Source organism: Tenrec ecaudatus, chromosome 14 (genome assembly GCF_050624435.1).
Source record: "Tenrec ecaudatus isolate mTenEca1 chromosome 14, mTenEca1.hap1, whole genome shotgun sequence".
NCBI classification, from domain to species: domain Eukaryota; kingdom Metazoa; phylum Chordata; class Mammalia; order Afrosoricida; family Tenrecidae; genus Tenrec; species Tenrec ecaudatus.
This window is the reverse complement of record NC_134543.1, coordinates 53732615-53755172: the sequence shown is the minus strand read 5'-3', so window position 1 is coordinate 53755172 and position 22558 is coordinate 53732615. Positions and strand designations below refer to the sequence as shown.

General features: G+C 42.5%; 1 protein-coding gene across 4 annotated transcripts in view; it reads left to right on the top strand.

Annotated features, from left to right (window-relative positions):
- The window catches only part of FRMD6 (FERM domain containing 6), a 252187-nt gene that overhangs the window by 206845 nt on the left and 22784 nt on the right, over window positions 1–22558 (top strand). For 3 of the 4 annotated variants that reach the window (XM_075530974.1, XM_075530977.1, XM_075530973.1), the window contains 4 exons: window positions 2377–2621; window positions 12702–12792; window positions 18105–18208; window positions 19129–19205. In XM_075530974.1, the coding sequence (XP_075387089.1) occupies window positions 2523–2621; window positions 12702–12792; window positions 18105–18208; window positions 19129–19205 (371 nt within the window). In that variant the 5' untranslated portion in view covers window positions 2377–2522. The remainder of the gene's footprint in view (window positions 1–2376; window positions 2622–12701; window positions 12793–18104; window positions 18209–19128; window positions 19206–22558) is intronic. The other variant, XM_075530976.1, reaches the window with a different exon arrangement.

Genomic DNA, 22558 nt, shown 5'->3' with positions numbered 1-22558 from the left:
AGGGATTTTCTAGTTTGGCATCCTCAGCTGAGGAAGCAGTCGTGAAAAGGCGCTGCTTCTTACAAACTCTGTTTTTATTAAATTTCCTTCAATAACCCTCCTCCAATCTTCCTGGACATTGCATTATTGGAACCCTAAAATAAATAAAATTTGTGCCAAAATCAAATTTTCAGATCATTTTAACGAAGCTCTGGAAATATCCCAAGCCTCTGGAGATATTACTTTCCTGATTTATATTTTAAATTCTAGAAAGTAGGTCGGTAGAAATATTGCCATTAATTGGTTTAATAAGAAATGGGAAATTATAGGGCAAACTCAATTTTGAAATATAGATTTAAATGAGAAGACATTATACAGCAGAATTCATAGCATTTAAGGATTTGAATTTAAATAAGATGCATTTAATCATATCTTATTATTTCTTCTTGAAGAGATTTTGTACACCAAAAAGAAGGCCTGAATGTTGGGAGATGTAACTACATGAAGAAAAAATTAACATGTGACACAGCGTCAGTTTGTCATACTGTAGTAGTTTCTATGATGCTGGAAAATTTGTCACCAGTATTTCAGGTACAATCTGGGTCACCTAGGATGGCTAGGTTTCAACAGAGCTTCCAGATTAAGACGGACTAGGAAGAAAGGTTTGGCAATCTACCTCTAAAAGCAATGAAAGTGTTTCCAGATAGCGTCCTGGAAGATAAGCCCCTGGAAAGGTACCCAAAATACATGGGCTACTTCGGCAGTGAACTTGCGTACCTGGAATGCTGAAGGTGGCCCCAGACCACACAGCATTCTGTTTTATTGCACATCCGTCTGCCAACTTGATGATCCCTAGCAACTGTCTTATCTGACAGGAAGTCTTTTTAGAACTGGGCTTCTCAAGTAGAATACCTTAGAATGTTTTTACAGGACTTTAATAGGTATACCTTGGTGAAAAAGTAGTATGTACTCAAGTCAGCTTGGGAAGTAGGGAGTTACACAAGTACAAGGGGTTTCTCAGAACCTTTGTTGCGTTCTAAGTTTCTGAGAGGTGGTGTGGATATAGGGGGCAGTGTTTTCCAAACCTACTAATGTTGCTCAGGACAATATTCTGAGCATAGAAACTTGAACCATTCTGGGAATTTATAGCTCTGAAAATGTCGAGGCTACTGGGAAAATGTTTATGCTAATGATGTGATGTCATTCACATATGTTACATGTATAGAACTCCAGTTCTACAACTTTATATTACTTTTCCAGACTCATTAAAAATAGGAAATCTCTGCCACCATTTTAAAAATGACGTAAGATGTTCTTGCCAATGCAATAGATGTAAAACAAGAACGAAAAGACTGTTGAAAAGTAGAGAGAAATTTTATTATTTGGCAGACAAATTCCATACATCAAGAACCTGGGAGAAGTAGAGAAATAAAATCTATATATTTAATAAACTGGCTAGTTCTGTGAGGTGACCAGAACGCGCAGGTCTTTTATTATTACAAACATGGCGTTTGATCTATATATTGGTGTGCTTTTTCTGTGTATTAACTATTGGCTAGATAATCAATAGAATGGTTAAGATTGCAGTGTCAGAGTAGAGAATCGGGGGATGTGGTGCCATACAATTTTTGGAAGAACGAAGAGGGCTTACCAGCCCACTGTTGCGAGTGATCCGCGACGGTGACCCCTGGGGCGATGGCTGTTGGGTCAGAGGGCCTTGGCTGCTTCCTCTGGCAGAGCCGCGTTGGTGCAGGAAGTGGAAACCTGTACTGCGGGGATTGAAGAAGGACCGTAATGCCGAGCCCAGGCATGCATTTGAGTTCGATCATAACGGAACTAAAAGGCGAGGGAAAGAGTATTCTGCTGTTTGGTTTGCTTTCCCCAGAACCTTCTTTGTTTCCCCCTTGAGAATGGAAACTCCTCAGAGGCAGGGTCTGGGCTTCCATGAGCCCTGCTGCGCATTCGCCTGCTGGGAGAGTGTGCGCTTCACACTGGGCGTCAGGTTAGGTACAGCGGTTCTCAACTTGTGGGTCACGACCCCTTTGGGGGCCAAACGACCCTTTTACAGCGGTTGCCCGATTCATAACAGTAGCAAAATGACAGTGATGAAGTAGCAACAAAAATAATTTGATGGTTGGGGGTTGCAGAGGAAGGGTGAGGACCACTGGTTTAGGGGCATGACTGAGTGGCGAGCTGAATGCTAATCGGTAGTATACGCAGTACGGGAGAACACTGCAGGGTCCTCCTTGATTAAACTCGGCAGCCCTAGCGTTTGGTCCTGGCCCCGGGCTGGGTCTGCTGAGCCTCCTGTGCCCGTCAGCCTTTGTCCTGCTCACTGCTCACTTTGTCCCGCCTCACTGCCTTGATTCACGGGCCTCCCTTTGGGCTTCTTTACAGCTATGACCCCTGTACCGTCCAAAGCCACGATGTTCCCCTTGAAGGGCGTGTGATGAGCCGCAGAGCTTGGCTTCAGAGTGCTCGGAACCTGAGGAACCGCCGAAGACTCGGCGCCAGGCCCTGACCACCAGAGAGCCCGCAACACAATGAACAAACTGAGCTTCCATACCAACAGAGTCATGCAGGACCGCCGGAGCGTGTGCATTTTCCTTCCCAACGATGAATCTCTCAACATCATCATCAACGTGAGTAGACCCAGTCTCGCCGCCGCTGCTGCTGCTGCTGCTGCTGTTGATTGCTGTCAGCTCTGCTCTCGCTCACGGCGCCTTAACGTGGGCAGTGGCACTGTGGCTCCAGGCAGGATTCCCAAAGCTGGGACCTTTCGAAGCGATTGTCAGGCCTCTCTTCCAGGGTGCCTCTGGGTGGGCTTAGCCGCCAGTCTGCCGGTTAGTTGTCAAGTACTGAAGCAAAAGGTTGTGCCACCCAACAACTCCTAGATCTAACGTTACAAATGTCCGACTCTTGAGTTTCTTCTCGTGCCCACATTCGAGTTAATGACAGTTGGTAAAGAACGAAATAGTTCCGGATGAGACCAGTACCATGGCCGGGGCTCTAACGGGGTCAGCATACGGTTTAAACCACTGTGTTGTCCTGTGCTGTCTAGGAGTCTGACTCATGGCAAGCAGCCCTGCGCCCGCCCGGCCTGCACCAGCCTCACCGTTGTCCTTATATTTGAGGCCCATGTTGCAGCCACTGGGGTCGAACCAACAGCAGCAGTTTGAAAACTTAGAAGTCTTGGCAGGCAGTGAATTTATGTTAATTGAAGAGGAACCAATTTGAGAAAACTAGTGTCCAACTTGAATGTAGTGACATCACAGGATTGTACATGTAGAAATTATTGAATTGGTGTATTCTGCTCCATATATTTTTCAGTAGCACCAAAAAAGAAATACGATATATATATATATATCTTTGTATATGTATCTATAAGCAATTACATATATGTGCACATAGATAAGTAACTCACAGTGGCTGCAATAATAGGTCCTAGCAGGGTAACAACTATAAAAATGGCAGGGACTAGGTGTCAAAGAAGGAAGGAAGGAGTGGGGGAGAAGGAAGGAGTAAGAACGAGAGCAGGAACAAAGGAAGTCAGCAAGCAATCACAGGCGCAGAATCATGAGGGGCATAAAATTTGAGAATTCTGGTTACTATTTTATAAAAACACATACTCTGCTGTTTTAAAACTTATCGTTGAAATATAGCTTCTATTGGAGGGTAATATAAATGGACTTTGGAAATACTCCCCCTTCTCACCTGCAGATGCAGTGGCAATAGTTGCTAGCTTTCTATCTGCCTGGATCGCAGTTTTAAGAGTAGCTGAGGGAGCCAGTTTCAAGAAGGAGGTACGGGGGCTGTGCGCCTGAGCACTGTGTGCTTCATAAAGCAGAGTCAGCTCTTTTACTTGACATGAGCCTGGAGGGATACTAAACTGTTTAGCTTCTTTAAATGCTTGCTTACAGCGAAGCATGGGTATCTTAACGTGTGCTGCCGTGTAAATTTTGACCGGGGCGTGCGTCTGGGTAGCCTCCATCTCTGTCGAAACAGAAAATGTTCTCAGCATCCCAGATAAGCCTTCTGTGGCTGCGAGGCCATAACCTTGACGCAAAGGGTAGCGGTGCTTCTGAGCACGTTGCTTGGTTTTGAATTTCCGACAGGTAACGTTATGTGAGGTGTTCTGTTGGGTCTGGCTTCCTTCACTCGACATTTGACCCACGAGCTCCATCCACGCAGCTGAGTGTAAGAACGTCTTTTGCATCACCATGTGATACTCAGTTTTATGGATGGGCCCGATTTATTTTCCTATCTACTGTTGTTATACACTGGATTATTATGAATGCAGTTATTGTGGACCGTTTTTGTGGGTTTCTATGTGTGTATACATATCTGGGTTCAGACACAGGAGATGAGTTGTGAATTAGAGTATACGTACGTTTAGCTTTATTAGAGACTGATGAAAACTTTTACAGAAATCATCATCAGGCATAATATCGCCTTTTCTATTGGTAGTTGAGCCTGGGTGGCCTCTTGGTTACATGGTTGGCAGCTAACCGCAGTCAGCAATTAGAAATTAGCGGTGGACAGCAGGGCGATCTCCTCCCGTGAAGAAACCCACAGGAGCCGTCTTCCTGCTCCTGGAGAGTCACCATGAGTCTAAGCCAGCTCAATGGCAGTGGATTTCGAGTTTTGGGACTTTTCCTATTGTTATCTTTATGTTATCTTTATTCTTTTTCCTCCTTAACTTCTCGTGATGTAGCCAGTGGTTTACAGAGCAAATCAGTTTCCCATTCAATAAGCCATACACATTTAATTTTCAATTCCTTCAGTGTAGCCTTGCTTATCCCACTTCCTCCCAGTAGAGATTGGTTACAATGTAGCATTGCTTATCGCTTTCCCCTTTGTGTTTCCTGTTTCCATTCCTCAATTTCTAACCCCTCTGAACTTTGTCCTTGGATAAACGCTGCCCTTTTGATCCCAAATGGTTGCTTATTGTTAAACATTTGTGTTCTTTCTCCCAGTAATCATATTCTGATGAAATTGTGGAAAATATTGCCTTAGTGAAAGTCTTGACTTAGTTTCTTTTGCCATATACTAGCTGTATTTTAAAGCAATTACTCCATAAAAGAAAATAGAAAATGCTGTGCTGAAGATAAGTGACATAAATAATTTCAGGAAAGATTTTATTGCTTAATATAATTATTTTGATTTTGGCCTGACAAACCCGTTTCTTTGATAACTTCATCCAACCTCATTCTTGCTCGTAGGGACTGTCTGAGCATCAAGCCTGTTTACTGGATGACCGTACCACATTTCGGACAGGCAGTCTAACGACTCCCTGTATCCCTACCCAGAGCACCCGAGTTCTTTTTGCATGTGTGAATGGCAGGGTCTTATTTTTGCCGCATGGTTCTTTAAGCCTAATGAAAACGGGATCTTTTTCTCTTGCTCGCCTTTTCTATTCAGTGGGCATGGTAAAATAAATTGAGAGCTAATTCTGCTATTAGAGATGAAAATGCTTTTATGCAGTTACACAAACTAACGCCATTACTTTTTTAAATATGCATAATCATGATTTATAGCACAAGCGCTTTAGAAACTTCTCTCAGTTCCACTTCTGTCTTTTCACCCCCTGGAATATTATGTATATGTGTGTGCATGTGAGGGTAAACACACACACAAGATATGAAACAAAAAGTGGCTAATTTCTGTTAAGTGGTATAATATGAAGCTCACTTAGTGAGAAGTAGTGGAAACTTGACTTTACTTTTCCAAGGAATTAATTTGTACTACAATCCTAGCTAAGGAAGATGATTGAGAAGACTGTATAATGACTTTTTTTTTAAAGTGAGTGTATATCAGAATTACTTGGGAAGCTTGTTAAATATTCGGTTTATTAGACTCTATTCCTTACCAATGCTGGGGTATGTAGTAAATCTAGGAGGGGGCAAAGGAATCTTCATTTTTAAAAAGATCTACAGTGGAACAAGGCTTGTACCTCACCCCACATACAAGATGGATGGATCAAAGACCTAAATGTAAATCTCAGAACTACAAGTACCATCAATTGGGAAATAGAGGTGAACTTAAAAGCCCTGTTGTGTAGGGCATAGACATGGTAACAAACATAAGAAATGACGCACACAAAGTAGGAGACAAAATAGACAACGGGACCTACTACAAATAAGACACTTGTGCTCATCAAAAGACTTCATCAAAAGAGTAAAATGAGAACTCCTGGGCTAGGGAAAGAATCTTTTACAGTGACACAGTGAACAAGGGACTACTCTCTCAAATCTATAGACAGCTGTAATAATTCAAAAACTGGCATCCAAATGCCCACAAACAGTAGCCACCTAGGAGATGCAAATCAAAGCGATACAATATCACCTTATATCAGCAGTCATAGCCAATTCAAACAAAACCGAAACAGCAAATACTCCAGAAGGTGTGGAAAGATTGTAACACTCATCCACTGCCGGGGGCGGGGTTGGGAAGGATGTCTGTAAATATGTACAACTATGTGGACAGTGATGTGGCATTACCCCGAATAACTGGAATAGAAATTCCATAGGAACCCCATTGACTGATGGATATATGTCCCCTGAAGAAGTAGAGCCATGACACGAACAGACACTGCGCACACAGCACAACGTTGGAATAGCCCAGATGCCCGTCAGTTGAAGACTGAATAAAGACACCCTGCTGCGTGCACACAGTGAAATGCTATACATCACGAAGAAACGTTGCTCAAATCACTAAGCACCTCGTGAAATGGATGGACCGGAGATCATGATGCTCTCAGAAGTTGGCCAGTCACAAAAAGGGACAAGTATTTGAGGGTACTGCTGTAAGGATAAAAACAAGGCAAAGACTTGCATACCCAAGGGACAAGTATTTGAGGGTACTGCTGTAAGGATAAAAACAAGGCAAAGACTTGCATACCCAAGATAGCAGACTTTGGAGACTTCCAGAGGAGGCAAGGAAAGGGGGGAGAGACGGATGGAACAAAACACTAGAAGGTAGAAAGGTATTGACTTAGGTGAAAGGGCAGTTGAGAAAGTAGCAACTTCCTCTGCTTAGGAATTGAGACACATTATAGCAGCAACTACCGATGTGCCAGGAATTATGTTGGGGACTGACATAATCCTCACTCACCCCATAGCACAGCTCTTATTCCCATTTCACAGATGAAGATGTCAAAGCTGAGGGACATTGAATCTACCAGTTAAAGCCAATGAGACATGACGGTTGAATTCAGGCGTGTGTATTTAAGTCTACTCGCCCTCACTGCCACAAAGCACCTCAATTCTTCCTCACAGAAGAGAGGCAGACGGACTTCCCTGCCTACGTGAGCTAGATAGGGCACATGATGCTTCTACACGTATAAAGGCGGAGTTCACAGGTCACAAAACTAGTTTGTTAGTGAATTAATATGAATCATCTCAAGACATTTCTCAACAATGATGATATATATATGAGCAACTACTAATACTTCATTTTTGTGGAATATATGTGTATATATATCATGTACTGTTCTAAGGGCGAAGTCACTGATACAACATCAACTATACTCCAAAAAATAATAATTATGAAGAGAGGAAGGCATGAGCAGGTGCTGGCATGCAGGTCCTTCACCTGTTGGTTCAAAGTAACATTTCTTGGTAAGTTCAGAGAAAAACAATTACTTCGTGTGAACTGTGTACAGGGGTTGCATTTCCCATCATCGCCTCTGCGTTCCGTGGCTCGACCCTCTCATCATCAGCTTCTCCCGCCCCTCACAGCCCTGGTATTCTCTCCACCCAGCCCGCCCAGTGTTAGAGAGTCCTTAGTGAAGTAGTGTTTATTTTCATTTCTTTGAACTGCTTGTTCATATCTTGGGGTACTTGGTTGATGAAACCAATTGGAGAGTCTGAACAACACGTCTTAAGATGTCTTACTCGGGCCACGTAGACTCCCTCCTCTGCCATCCTGGGCAAGTAAGTGCTCAGTGAGGCGAAAGGAGGGACAGAGCTGAGTGGCCTGGAGGGCGCCCTATTGTGAGGGTCCATCTTTCATACAAAGTATTTTCTTTCTATCAGAAAACAGCAGATGATGGCTGTAGGGTTTGGGCGTAACAAGTTAACTCTAGCAAAAGTATTTCATCCATATTGCAGTGTTTCATCATTTCTGAACACTTTTCAAACGAAAAAGTTTTGTTCTCTGGTCGTTATAGTTGAGAGACTGCTGTCTTTCTGCATAAGGAATTACTGGTGCTGTGAGGACACTGAATTCTCTGCGGCTGGCGTGCTTGCAAGCGCACGGGGTGCGCCCTCTGTTGTAGAGCTGATTCAGCCCATGGTTCAGAGCAGAGCCGGGCTCCCTGAGGTTTCAGTGGCTAATTTCTCAGAAGTAGATCACCAGACTTTTCTTCCAAGGGAGCCTCTGTATGGACTCCAACCAGCGTGGAGTTAACGAGTATGCGTGACATCACCCAGGGAGTTGGTAGGAGCGGGTGATCGTCTCACGTGGGCTTCTTTATTAGGAAGAAGACCCACAAGCCCGTTTGGGCATATTGTGCTTCTCCTAATGTAAAGAATAATAGCAGTTGTTTCAAATATGAGTTGTGGTCATTGTGCCAACCCACAGGCGTACTGGCAGTCTCTCTATGAGTTGCTGCCTTTCTCCAAGTGGAGTTAGCTTGGTACTTTGGCATGCGTCCAGCATATTGGTCATTCTGAATTCTCCATGACTTGTACTATATTGGGGCAATTTCAACAGTGGATAAATATTAAATACGGGATTTGGAAATTGGGGTAATGAAGCAGTTTTGAGTGATGTGAATTGGAGCCTCCGCTCTCTTGGGGCCCTGGTGAGCTTAGTGGGTTACGAGGTGGGCTGCCAACCCTAAAGGGCAGCAGCTCCCACCAACCCGCCGCCCCACAGGAAACATGAGGCCATGTGCTCCCACACAGTCTCAGCCTCACGTTGAGGGAGGACTTGAGAAGAGGCCCAGTGTCTGTCTGCTACCTTAATACTTAACATATTTAAGTATACATACATAGATCTATTTCCCTCTCGTTATAGTAACTTGGCATTTCGTGATGCTCGTTTTCCTGACAAAGCGGGCGCATAAGCAAATGTGGTGAAGAAAGCTGATGGTGCCCGGCTAGCAAAAGATATAGTGCCTGGGGCCTTAAAAGCTTAAAGATAAACAAGCGGCCATCTAGCTGAGAAGCAAGAGTCCACACCAGCCTGTGTGATCTTGAGGTGTCGATGGGATCAGGTATCAGACATCAAAGACCCAGAACAAAAAAATCATATCGATGTGAATGAGGGGGAGCATGGAGTGGAGACCCAAAGCCCATCTATAGGCAATTGGACATCCCTTTACAGAAGGGTCTCAGGAAGGAGACAAGCCAGTCAGGGTGCAGTATAGCACCGTTGAAACATACAGTTTTCCTCTAGTTCTTTAAATCTTCCTCCATACCCACTATTATTTCCCCAATTCTACCTTACAAATCTGGCTAGAGAAGAGCATGTACACGAGTACAGATAAGAGCTGAAAACACAGGGAATCCAGGACAGATAAACCTCTCAGGATCAATTTTGAGAGTAGCCATACCAGGAGGGTAAGTGGAAGGTGCAGGGAGAAAGGGGGAACCAATCACAATGATCTACCTATACCCCCTTCCCAGGGGGTGGACAACAGAAAAGTAGATGAAAGGAAGCATCAGTCAGTGTAAGACTTGAAAAAATAATAATTTATAAATTATCAAGGGTTCGTGAGGGAGGGAGTGGGGGGGATGAGAATCTGACCAAGGGCTAAAGTAGAAAGCATATGTTTTGAGAATGATGATGGTAACAAATATACAAATGTGCTTGACAGAATGGATGGATGGATGGATTGTTATAAGAATTGTATGAGCCCCCAATAAAATGATTTTTTTAAAGAGCTGTGCAGGCCCCAATAAAATGATTAGAAAAACGAGAAAGGTTACAGTCTCAAAAGCACTCGGGAGCAGTTCTTCCAGGGGCTTGCTGTGGGCTGAGGTGGCCTCCTTGGCAGTGGGTTTCAGGCTGGTGTGGGCTGACATGAGTTAGAACCTGTGCCATCCCAGCTGGGAAGCTTTCCTTGTTCCTGCAGCAGATCTTAAACATTCTTGCTCAGTAGTAAACCACTGACATTAGGATCAAATGTTATTTCTATTATAAATTTTAATATAGAGCATATTTTTAGCTACTGCTTTAACTGTTATTACCACGTACTGTATAGCACTTTACATTCACCTTTCTCCTAAAGATTAAAGAACTGAAAATTTCAGAGTCAGCTAAAATGTAGCCTCAATAGCTCATAATATGCAAACGCTGAAAACTTAAGGCTTTTCACAGCAGGTAAGGCTTCAAAGTCACCGCCTTGTTTAATTATAGTTTTTAAAACAAAAGCACTATAGTTACTTCACAATCGTTAAAGAGCTTTTTCAGTAGGCTCCAAATAATTTATTTAAATTTGTGAACCAATTCTAATTATATAGAGTGTGGAGGAAATCATGTACAACGTCATTTGAACATCACGCACACTTTAACCATTATTTTATATGTTTCATTTTAGGTTTGGGATTTTTCTTTTAGGGTTTGATCACTTTTTTAACCTTGACACCTAGTGTCCCATCTCAGTGATGGGAAATTTTACCTCTCAAATTTGTCGTGTGGCATCAAACCTTGTAAGATGTTCTCCTTTTCTTTGTCCTTCTGTTTATGTGAGCTTATTTGTAAAGTGGAATTATGGTAATAGGGAACTTGAAATCCAGAGTCGGCTTTAGCAAGCGCTGGTGCTAACATAGGCCTGCTGCGGGCAGAAATCTCATGCTTACCCATTGCCACACGTGTTCTCCCAGGGGTGTTGGTGGGTTTGCACGCTGCAGTCGTCCTAACTGCCTGTTTGACATGTTCATAAAGGGCTGGCTCAGTAGGCCAGGGTGTCACCTCTAGTGCTGAATGAGGTGAAGGTGAGGAACCCACAGGGGAATCGGATTCCTGGTTCTCCTCCATCAGCCATATGCTGAGCGGCTCTTGTACATCTGTCTGCTCTGAGCATGCACCACGGGACTGGCTTCACTACGTTCCAGGTGCTTCTGAGCAGCTACTCTAGTCTTAGGTATCTTTTGTTCTTTCCAGTGGCTAAGGAGCTTCGGGTGGTTGCCATTTAATAATGAATGTGGAAGAGCACGGTGGACCGATTTCTCTTTCTGCAGTTGGAACCATCACCAGTTTTGATGTTTGGCTTTCAGTTCTTGAGGGACCTTGGCTTGCGAGTTTAAGATGTAATCAAACAGCATGAGTTCAGAGTTGACCAATTTAGACTTTATAGTCATCAAAAATGTCCTTGGTATCATTTAAGAAATGATTTAAAAATTAATAGTATAAATCAGAAGGGAAAAGCTACCTTATCTCTAAACGCCCACTCCTCATTTCCCAACTCTCTCATTATCCAACATTTTAAACCTGTTATCTGAACATTTGTGCACTCGTTCCATATTCCTGGCAGAAGTGAAGCTGAGGTACGAGGCACGACTAACGGTAGCTGGATGGTTAAAGTGCATGTCAGCGTGGCTGGAGCACGGCCCGCCGTGGATGGACAGTTACTTCATGATGGCTTCATTCTTCATTTTGTGATCGACCCCACAGGGTCAGTCTCGATGTTTGCATGATAGCAACTGTCACGCAACGAAAAAGGTCTGGGAACAGCCACGTTGACAAGTGAGAAGTGGGTGTGATCCAGATGATACATTGTCACGTCGCACACAATTTAATATGCATAGATGAATTTATTTTAATACGCATCCAAGTGGTGTTGGGAGTTTCTGTTTTTACTACGATTAGCTACTTGATATTGTGCTCTCTGAGGCTCACATCTTACTTCTATAACAATGAAAAAATTGTACCAGGATGCTTTTTAAAGTCTTCCCTGATTCTCATATTCTTTAGTGATCCTACCCAAACCTACTTCAGTAAACATTTGAGAAAATGTTAAATATGTAGCCTTTAAAGGTGATTCTATTATTTAAAATGCGAAAGTCAGAATAACTTATCCCCAGGGTTACAAATGAATATCATCTAATTATTTTTTATTGCATTAGGTCTCTGCAAAGAAATATGACTTATGTATTAGAAAGATATGACACAAAAGCGATTTATTAAGATTTTTTTTAAAGACTATGCATTCACTTTTGGAATATATGAGAATTTTGCTTAGTCCATCAAGAGGCAACCTTACCTCTAAGGGATGTTCGCTAAGCCCATATTGTGGATAATTTGAGTAACAGGCTGATTTGAGTATCACCAAACCCCAAACCAAGCTCAGGGCCATGAGTCGGTGGTGACTCGGGTGGAAGGGGCCCAGGGGGTTTCTGAGACAGGCATTCCTTATAGGAGTAGAAGGTCCATCAGCTGACCTTGCAGTTGCCCCGCAATGTATATTGAATATACTGTAAGAAATGTATCTACCATACACCATGGCTTTAGAGTAAGCCCCTATCCATATATCATAAGGTTTGTGTGTCTTGGACAAGATTACATAGGTACTTGATCACTATGTAATAAAAATTGGTATTGTGATAATCATTGAAATAGCTATAGATGAAACTGATTTCTATGAACTAGCAGCTGCTTTTGGTAGTGCAGCATGTCCATTCAAGTTGTATACTTAGAGTTCCCTAAATTGCCAGGTTGTGGCAGATGGTAAAGTTCCCTGAATTGTTATTGAAGTTATGTTTTTTCCCCTACAGGTTAAAATTCTGTGTCACCAGTTGCTGGTCCAGGTGTGTGACCTTCTCAGGCTAAAGGACTGTCACCTCTTTGGACTCAGTGTCATACAAAGTAAGTGCCCAGCCCATCACTGTAAGGATTGTACTAACTCTCTGAGCAGATGGCATTTTATCGCTGTAACTTCCATCAAACATGCCGCTATAAAATGGTGGTTATCCAAAAATGCCCATTAAAGGGTCGTAATTGTTTTAGCTTGGTGTTCATTTTTAAACACAACTATTGCATTTTTCTTAACAAGGTTTAGGATTCTAGACAAGATATTTAATATAGTTTGTACTTAAAGGTAAATTTGTTAGTGGTCTGGATTTCATGTATTTTCAACTAATCAAGCTTGATTTTTTTGCTTTTTGTTTTTTCTGGTTTTGTTTCATTGAGTTCAGGGAGCAACTGGAGCTAGGAAGAAAATATCCTAGGTATTTTTATAATTCAGTTTGTGTTTTAATTTTTTTAATTAAAAATAAATTTAGACATAGCAAAACTGACACTTTATCCAAGTTCTCCTGCACATTATAAAAAAGTTGTAACATAAATCTCCAACATTAAGTCGACTGTTTATTTTCTATTTTATCCCCTAGTACGTCTTGCCGTTTCCCCCTCACCAGGCGTGTAATGTGACTTGGAAGTGTGATGTCGGTTTCTACTGCACGCTCTGTGCAGCGCAGACGTTCCAGTTAAGGCTTCACTCCACACAACCTTTCTTTCCCATGGCTCTTTAGTCAGGGTGAAATTCCCAGTTATCAGTAGCCATTCCCCATGGCTTCTCTTCCTCCAAATCAAATCACACAATTTTTAAATTTCTCTAATTAAATTTCATCTTCTAGATGCCAAAAAGCTTTTTATATTACCTCTGTCTGACTGGACAAGATGACCCCATTTTGAAATATATTTAATCATTTTTTATACTTGAATTTTAAATTCTCTTGTTTGATTCAAATACAGTCTTAAAGAGTGGTCACTGCCGCTTAGCTCTGACATGTTGGGACGTGTGTAAAGAAGACCAGGTGATACACAGGGTCTCGTGTCGAAGTTGTGAGCCATTGTCAGTGTCCTTGCTGTGAGAAAGGCAGGGTCACTGGGAGCGGGGACACTTCAGGACCCTGTTGATCAGCCGATTGCTGCTCCTTTGTTGTTTTTTTTCCTGTGGCAGTAAAAATGCTGAGCACCATCCTTGTGTTTGGACAGTGAGTCTCTCCAAAAAGGGTTCTTCTAACAACTCCTAGAGCCCGGCTGTTAATCCTTGGTGTTCAACAGTCAGTCCATGAAAACAAGATTTCGGCTTCCTCGGGTTTCAGAACTTTTAAAAGATAACCTTTTTAAAAAGAGGAATGATGAAAGAACAGGGAATAAGAATCCGATGACCTGGTTCTAAAATTCTGGTTCGACCATGAACTAGCTGCATGGTTCTGGACACATCACTGGACTCCTTTCAACTTCAGTTTTCTTTTTTTAAATCATTTTCTTGGGGCCTCATACAGCTCTTATCACAATCCATCCATTCATCCATTGTGTCAAGCACATTTGTACATTTGTTGCCTTCATAGTTCTCAAAACATTTTCTTTCTACTTAAGCCCTTGGTATCGGCTGCTCATTTTCCCCCTCTACTTCAGTTTTCTCACCTGTCAAATGGAAATGACTTCTCTCCCTGCTTTGTTGAGAATTCTAAAAGAATAAAGCTCTGGTCCCACTGTCAAGTGGTAAAGACAGTGGCAGTTTTACATGTGTGCTCATTTGGCGAACAGTTTCAATTCTATTCACCATGCCGTCTCTTCTGATGGGAACTCAAGCCACACTGTAAATTATGTTCATCAGGAAAGTTGTGTGGCCCTGGTTCATTTCATGTTTAATTTGTGAGATGGGCTTTTATTTGGTTTCAGCTCACATATCAAATGAATTTAGGTAGCATTTTCATTTTTATCTATGGGTCCCCTTCCCTGTCATTCAAATAAATTGACAATATGTCACCTATAGACAATGAACAACTTTAACTTTTCCTGTTCTCTCAGTATTTTTCCGTCAAACCCCAGGATTTAGGCAGAAGTTCACCATATCATCAAACTGTTAATCTTGGAATAGTCGAGGGCCACATTTCCCTTCTAGAATGAATACATTTTTTGTTTTATGTAAAAAAATCTGTTTTCTGTCAAACAACTTACTTGCTAAAAGTTTCAACACCTCAGTTGAAACATTTCAGTTCCCTCAATATACCATCCCTTCTCCCACTTCCAGTGTTTCTTGTTTTTATTCCTCCTCCCTAACCCACTGTCCTGATAGAGATAATGCCCTTTTGTCCTAACCAGCTGATTACTTTTCACACAGAGGTCAGTTCAGACCTGGAAGATGACTAAGAGCCATATTCTTCTAGTAAACCTCGTCTCTTTTGTGATTTTGAGTTCTTTCCCCTATTTTTCTCCCTCTATCCAGGACTTTCTCGTGTGGTCCCTTTGAGAGCAGCTGGTAGTAGCAGCCGGGCACTGTCTGGTTCAGGGGTCCTCAAGCCCGCAGGCCACATGCAGCCCTCCCGGGACATTTATCCGGCCTGCCGGGTGTTTTTGCCTCGTTTGGTTTTTTTACTTCAAAATAAGATGTGTGCCATGTGCATAGCAATTTGTTCAGTTGTTTTTTTTTAACTATAGTTCGGCCTTCCAACGGTCTGAAGGACAATGAACTTCGCACCCCACCCCCGAGCTAGTTCTTCTGGTTTCAAGGTCATGCAGATAGATGTGTGCATGGCCCATTAGTTCACTGGATTAATTCTTCCCAGGTGTTTTCATCACTCTTCTTCCCTCCAGATAGGAGAGACCAATGCTTGCACCGTAGATGGCTGCTCACAACCTTTTTTAAAAAAAATCATTTTCTTGGGGGCTCATATAACTCGTATCACTATTGTGTCAAGCACATTTGTACATTTGTTGCCATCATCATTTTCGAAACATTTTCTTTCTACTTGAGCCCTTGGTATCAGCTTCTCATTTTTCCCCTCCTTCTCCCACCATCCTTCCCTCATGAACCCTTGGTAATTTATAAATTATTATTTTTTTATGTTTTCTTCTGTCTGATGTCTCCGTTTACCCACCTTTCTGTCGTCCATCCCCCTGGGAGGGGGTTATAGCTAGATCATTATGATTGGGTCCCACTTTCTCTCCCCACCTTCCTGGTATGGATACTCTCAATATTGGTCCTGAGGAGTTTATCTGTCCTGGATTCCCTGTGTTTCTAGTGCTTGTTTGTACCAGTGTACATGCTCTGCTCTAGCTAGATTTGTAAGGTAGAATTGGGGTCATGATCAGACTTGACCGGAAAACACTTCTAAAGGTCAACAAACATACCTTGCACTATTTGTAGGCTTTTCTCTTTCTGTCATTGGTTTTTGTTGTTGATATTTTGTCTTCTTTTGCTGCTTTGTTTTGCTATGTCTTGTTTTTGTGTGTATTATTATTTCTGCAGGTCTGTTTAAATGAGGTAGGTAGGAAAAACAATCTGGAGCAGAAAACGATGGACCGACGGTTCCAGAGGAACATGGGAGAGGGGGAGGCAGGGGAAAGGAAGTGGATGTTACAAACCCAGGGACAAGGGAACAAGTGATCTAAAATCAATGGCGAGGAGGGTGTAGGAGGCCTTGTAGGGCTTGAGGGAAGGGCAATGTAACCAACAGGAATTACTAAAACCCAAATGAAGGCCGAAGATGATAGTGGGACAAAAGGAAAGTAAAAAGAAGTAGAGGAAGGAACTAGGAGGCAAAGGGCATTTATAGAGGTCTAAATACAGGCATGTACATTTGTAAATATATATATGATGGGGAAATAGATCTATGTACATATATTTATAGGTTTACTGTTAAGGTAGCAGATGGACATTGGGTCTCTACTCAAGTACTCCCTCAATGCAAGAACACTTTGTTCTATTAACCTGGCATCCCGTGGTGTTCACCTTCCCAACATGATTGCAGAAGACAAAGCAGGTGCATAAGCAAATGTGGTAAAGAAAGCTGATGGTACCCGGCTATTAAAGACATAGCATCTGGGGTCTTAAAAGCTTGAAGATAAACAAGCAGCCATCTAGCAGAGTCCACACCAAGCAGCAGAGTCCACACCATCCTGTGCGATCATGAGGTGTCAATGGGATCAGGTATCAGGCATCAAAGAACAAAAATTCTATCATTGTGAATGAGGGCAAGTGTACAGTGGAGACCCAAAGCCCATCTGTAGGCAATTGGACATGCCCTTACAGAAAGGTCGCTGGGAGGAGATGAGCCAGTCAGGGTGCAGTGTAGCACCGATGAAACACACACCTTTCCTCTAGTTCTTTAATCCTTCCTCCCCCTCACAAGCTTTTAAGATCCCAGTTGCTACTCAACAAACTAGGATAGAAAACATGGTGTTTATGCACTGTGTTATTGCAACTTACCTCGATGTACTGAGTCCCCAGGCAATTCATTCCCTCAAGGTATCCGGTTATTTTTAAGATATTTTCATAACTTTGGCCCCTGTACACTCCATTACATTCATGTACATATTTTCAGCAAGGTAAAGATCCAGGTAAAAACGTCCTCTGTTAGACCTAGATCTCTGTCTCTCTATCTATACATACGCACACACGGGTGTAGACTACGCTCCCTGCCCTACTCGCTCAGTCTGTGTGTCTGTCTCCTCGCAGTGCACCGTTCTCGCAGGGTTGTGAGTGGAGCAGTATTGGCCTCCGTTGTCTTTAACCCTTGCAGCCCCCAGCCCCTTCCCCTAGCCTCATGAGATGGATCTCTGACGCCGTGCGAGTGGTGGGTTTTCACTTTGCGTGTCGTGTTTTCTTGTGCAGAACACACAGACGGAACCGGCTGGAAGCCCTTCTGTTCTTCAGAAAGTGTAGTTCTGGCGCTCACCTGGAAATAGTGGTTTCTGGCACCTCAGATGATATTTCCGTCCCATCACCTTATTTTCCACCTATGGAAGGTCTTCTATGAGCCAGACAAAAACATTTTTCCCCTAAGAGTAATACCCCCACACCCACCACTGGTGGAACTTAGAGTGACGTTAGAAGCTGAGAAAGGGAAAGGAAACCTCCCATATTTTAAATACTATTCTGAATTATAAAAACAAAGTAATATATATTTTACAATCTCATTAATGTCTAGCACACAGGACCTTTCACCCTTTAATATCTTGTTGGTATTTTTTGGAGGGGCGGGCTAGTGTATAAATATGCAGGGTCACTGAGTCAATCAACTCAATGGCCATGAGTTTGCTTTTGCTTTGCTTTCTCATATGAATGCCTGGTATAGTCACAAACCTTGATGATTTTTCACGAACTTCTTTCTGTTCTTGGAAAAAACATATTGTTTATGTTAGTGTCTCTCTTTTTTTAAACATAGATAATGAACATGTCTATATGGAGTTGTCACAAAAACTTTATAAATATTGCCCAAAAGAATGGAAAAAAGAGGCCAGCAAGGTACGCCAATACGAAGTCACTTGGGTGAGATTGCCTTTATGAGTGAAATTATTTTAATTTCTAAAAATTGTTTACTTCCGCTATTATACATTAGGAAATTAGGGAATAGGATCAGGAAATACGTTCTAAAATGTCAAATTAATCAAGTGTCAGTAGTTTATAGCAGCTAGCAGTGGATCTCAGATAGCTGGTACAATTACGTCAGATAGTAACTTTGATAATCTGGGGCTCGTGCATTGAAGTGGAGCATTCGGGTAGAGAGACTGAGTGCTTGCTCCGCTCCTGTAGCCGTGTCGAAGCTGCTCACTGTACTATTGTACTGCGCTCGTGTGGACTCTGTGATGTTGTATCTGTTAGCTGTATTAAACTCTGTTTACACCTCAGGGGATTCACTGTAATTTGCACAGTGTTTCCAGGACCATCCATGTTAAGTCAGGAAAGAAACCAGTGTCTAATTTTAGGTCCTTGAATTTGTACTTTGAGAATTCTTGGAATAAGCTGCAAGATGGCTTCAAAGCTAACTACAAAGTAAGGACCGTGGAGGTCTGAGTAAACAAACAGCATGTTAGCATGTGGTATGTGGAATGCCAGGAGAAAAAGGGAACATTTGTAATAAGGAGCAAATGGTCACCATGGGGGATCACAGCTAGACATGTCCACAGGCATTTATTTTTATCTTCCCATGTGTTGCCATTGGCACCACAGTGAGTGAGAATCAAATAGCGCGATGGTGCCCGTTTTGTGATATAACTCACGCGTTTATGTGGGCCCGATACTCATATGGGTTAACTCCTTCTCCACTTAGAGCCCCACTCATCAGAAATGGATAAATCCTCTCACTGTCTAAATGGTGTCTCTCAAATAATAGTATTTTGGTTGATTTTGAAACCCATTTGTCTCCAAAGCTAAAAATAGCTTCATTTTTAAATGTGTCTTTGTTTTAGGGTATTGACCAGTTTGGACCACCTATGATCATCCACTTCCGTGTGCAGTACTATGTAGAAAATGGCAGATTAATCAGGTATGAGGAGAGAAGAAAGTCTAAACCATTTCCCCCTTAACTCCCAATAGCACTTAGGAAATAATTTATGTATATTTATTGTTCGTCTTCTCTTGCTGGAATACAAATTCCACATGAGGAGAGGCTTCTTCTTTTGTCTCTTTTTGAATGAATCTCTGGGTACTCTGGTGTATCCTCAGTCCCTGCCACGAACGGCGCCCTGCAAACATTTGTTGAACGAAAGAGCAATGACCGAAGGATGATTGTCAACTGTCAATGAAAATGTTAACCATGTCACAGGCTCACACTTCCTGGGTTCCAAACAAATCAGCCTCCAGAAAGATACGTTTTTTTCAAGAACAAACTAGCATCTTGATGAAGAGCAGAAAAATGGATCGAAGCATTATATTCGTATCCAGCGAAGAACGGGCTGGAGATAAGGACGCTACCCTCTCGAGTGCGAAGTTCTTGTAGAGCCTGGTTTTCTTCCCGCATTGGGGTCTGGCTTCTCTTCGTGCTTCTGTGCTTCACAACAGCGGTAAAGCTGAAATTAAGACCCAAAGAGCTGTCTGCTGCTGAGAATCTAAGGTACAGTGTGACAGTGGCAGCTTATCGATGTCGTGTTCCGGAGGTGAGTGTGCAAGTAATGCCTTGCTCATAGTGCAGACTCAGAATCCACTATTTGAGAAGTCTCATCATTTGGATGAACCCTGGTGGCACAAGGGTTAATGCTCCGCTGCTGACCAAAAGGCCCCTAGCCTCCCAAGGGGGAAAACCCTGGCAATCTTCTCCCCTCAGCATGAGAGCGTAGCAAAGCCTAAGGAGCAGTCTTTTCTGACCTATAGCACGGCTGTGCGTCAGAATCGAGCTGGTGACACACAGCAACAGCAACCAAATGGGAAAGTTTTTAGCAGTGATTTGTTGGTTGACTGAAAATAATAGTACAGTCGTGTATCGCATAACTTTATATATATGTACATAGTCCCACAAAGTTATAATAGCATTCCGAAATCCCCATCAGAGAATGGAATGTGGCAAAAACAACCACTTCCCATACACAGCACATGTCTCCTGTGTCTCTTGTAGACAAAACACTTTCACTTCCAGTGGAACAATGCACATAGAACTTTTAGTATCTTTGTCTTAATTGTCATAATAAACACGTGTGTGTTGTACTTTCTCTCTAAAAGTTTACTATTACCGTGTAGTAGTGTAGACTTCACCTCCTCATCCGCAACGTCCACCTGGTGCATCGTGCATCGCTCAAGTGCTGTCACACAGTCTCTCTCTGTTCAATTTTCTTGTGAAAGTATTATTCTGATTATTTGAATCAAAGGCAGTCAAACCAGCGCTAGAGATTGCAGCAGCGAAAGGCCAAGTGTAAGTATCAACTAGGCAATGAAACAAAAGGTTATAAAACCACACAAAGGTGGAAAATTTGTGAATGTTTTTGCTCATGACTTAGGCACATTCCACTCAGGACAATCCTCAGAAGCTAACACACACACACTCCAACCTGTGAAAGGTTTGACTCCACTGAAAGCCACCCCATCTCGGACATGGGAAACTTGCTAATGGTACAGACTGAAGGCCAAACTCAACAGCTAATCCCTCTCAGAACATTGCCAGCCACTGCGGGAGCGTGGAACGTTATCCAAGCTGCTTGAAGAAAAGGACCATAGGCCCTTGCCCAAGAAGATGCTTGAAGAACAGGATGATAAGGTGTTCACATAACGCCCAAAGCGCATAACGCCCTAGTGCAGAGAACGTATGGTGAATGTTAAGCAGTGCCTGCTGTCAGGTGATCGGTGTTGTGCTTATTTATTTTTGAACGTTGAGGAACTGCATGTACAAGAGAGAGAGAGAGACGCACTTGGCTAGGGAGTTACATGTGGAAGATGAGCTCTTTACATCATCCCAGATGCATATAAAGAAATAAAAACCAATGGTAAAGAATTAGAGTTTTGAACACTGAAACTTGGTTATTTCAATTTATATAAAATTTTCTCCCAACTTACCTGTTCAGTGTAAAGTGCACCAGAAAGAAGGGCACTGGGGGCTAATAAATGCCTCGTCCCTACTATACTTCTGCCCGTACTTCCTCGGGATGGGCCAGTCCAGCCACTGTGTGGTCAGCAGCAAGACAAGAAGGGCACTGAAAAGTCCTCAGTCCCAGGGAGGAGCTACATAAACACTTTATTTCAAGTCCTCCATGCTTCCATGTGACCCTAGCTAGAGTCAGCCCTTCTGCTTTTATTTAAAGAATGATCCTTGGGTAAACACCCAACCTAAAATAACAAGATGATCAATGAGCTCATTAAGATGCATCTAGTCATGTGCACACACGTGTGTATATACACACAAACACACGTGCGTCTTACATTTTCACTTCGATCGCAAAGGCATCCTATTTGCCTGTGATGCATTATGGAACTTTGACCATGTGTTTCCTCAGTCAGCATTTCCTACTCCGTATAGTTAATGGTGTCTATATACATGTGGGGCTGCTCGCCACAAGGTCGCCAGTTTGAAACCACCAGTAGCTCTTTTGGAAACAGAGCTTTCTACTCCCATAAAGAGAGTATCGGATCTTCACGGGGGCAGTTCTAACTACCCTCTTCTGTAGGGTCTCTCTGAGTCAGTACTGACTCCATGGCAGGGAGCTTGGTTTTGAGTTTTATATTTATTTCTGACCTCAAGACATTGTAGTGAGTGTACTATGAGTATTTCCACTTGTGGGACATATTATGATTGTCATATTTGCCTGTAAAAATACAGTAATATCCCCTTAATAATAGTAATCAAAAATGATTTAAATAAGATTTTTCAGTTCATTCCTCCTTAGAGAAATATAAAAGCAATGTTTGTTGTTAGGTAGTTTTTTTTCCTAGGATACATAAACAGAAGCATTTTGAAAGGGACTTAGAAAGTTGAATGTTTCTAGCTCGAGAACAAACAAGGGAAGAGTAACAACATTAAAGCTAGACCCACCCCCTCATCTTTGTCCATTTTCGTATAATATACGACACATAGTTGTAGAATAATTTTTATGCAAACAACAGATTCCTAGGCAGCTATACGAATACTGATTGTGAAATACCATCTAGGAGTGGAATAATTCAGGAGACACACACGCATACCCCTTCTGTGAAGAATCAAATGTTAGAAGCCTTGGGCAATTTATTTTTGCAGCCTGGGTAACGTGATTTGGAGTCTGACCCCCCTGTGACCTCAGGGACACAACAGTCAGGTTTTAGCTACAACCTGTCCACTTCAGTGAGGAGGGGGGGCAGAGGTGGGGGACAGGAACAGAAGGGCTCCTGTCACCAGATGGGCAGCAGGATTTGGCCTCTGTTTACATGCCATTGGCTTGT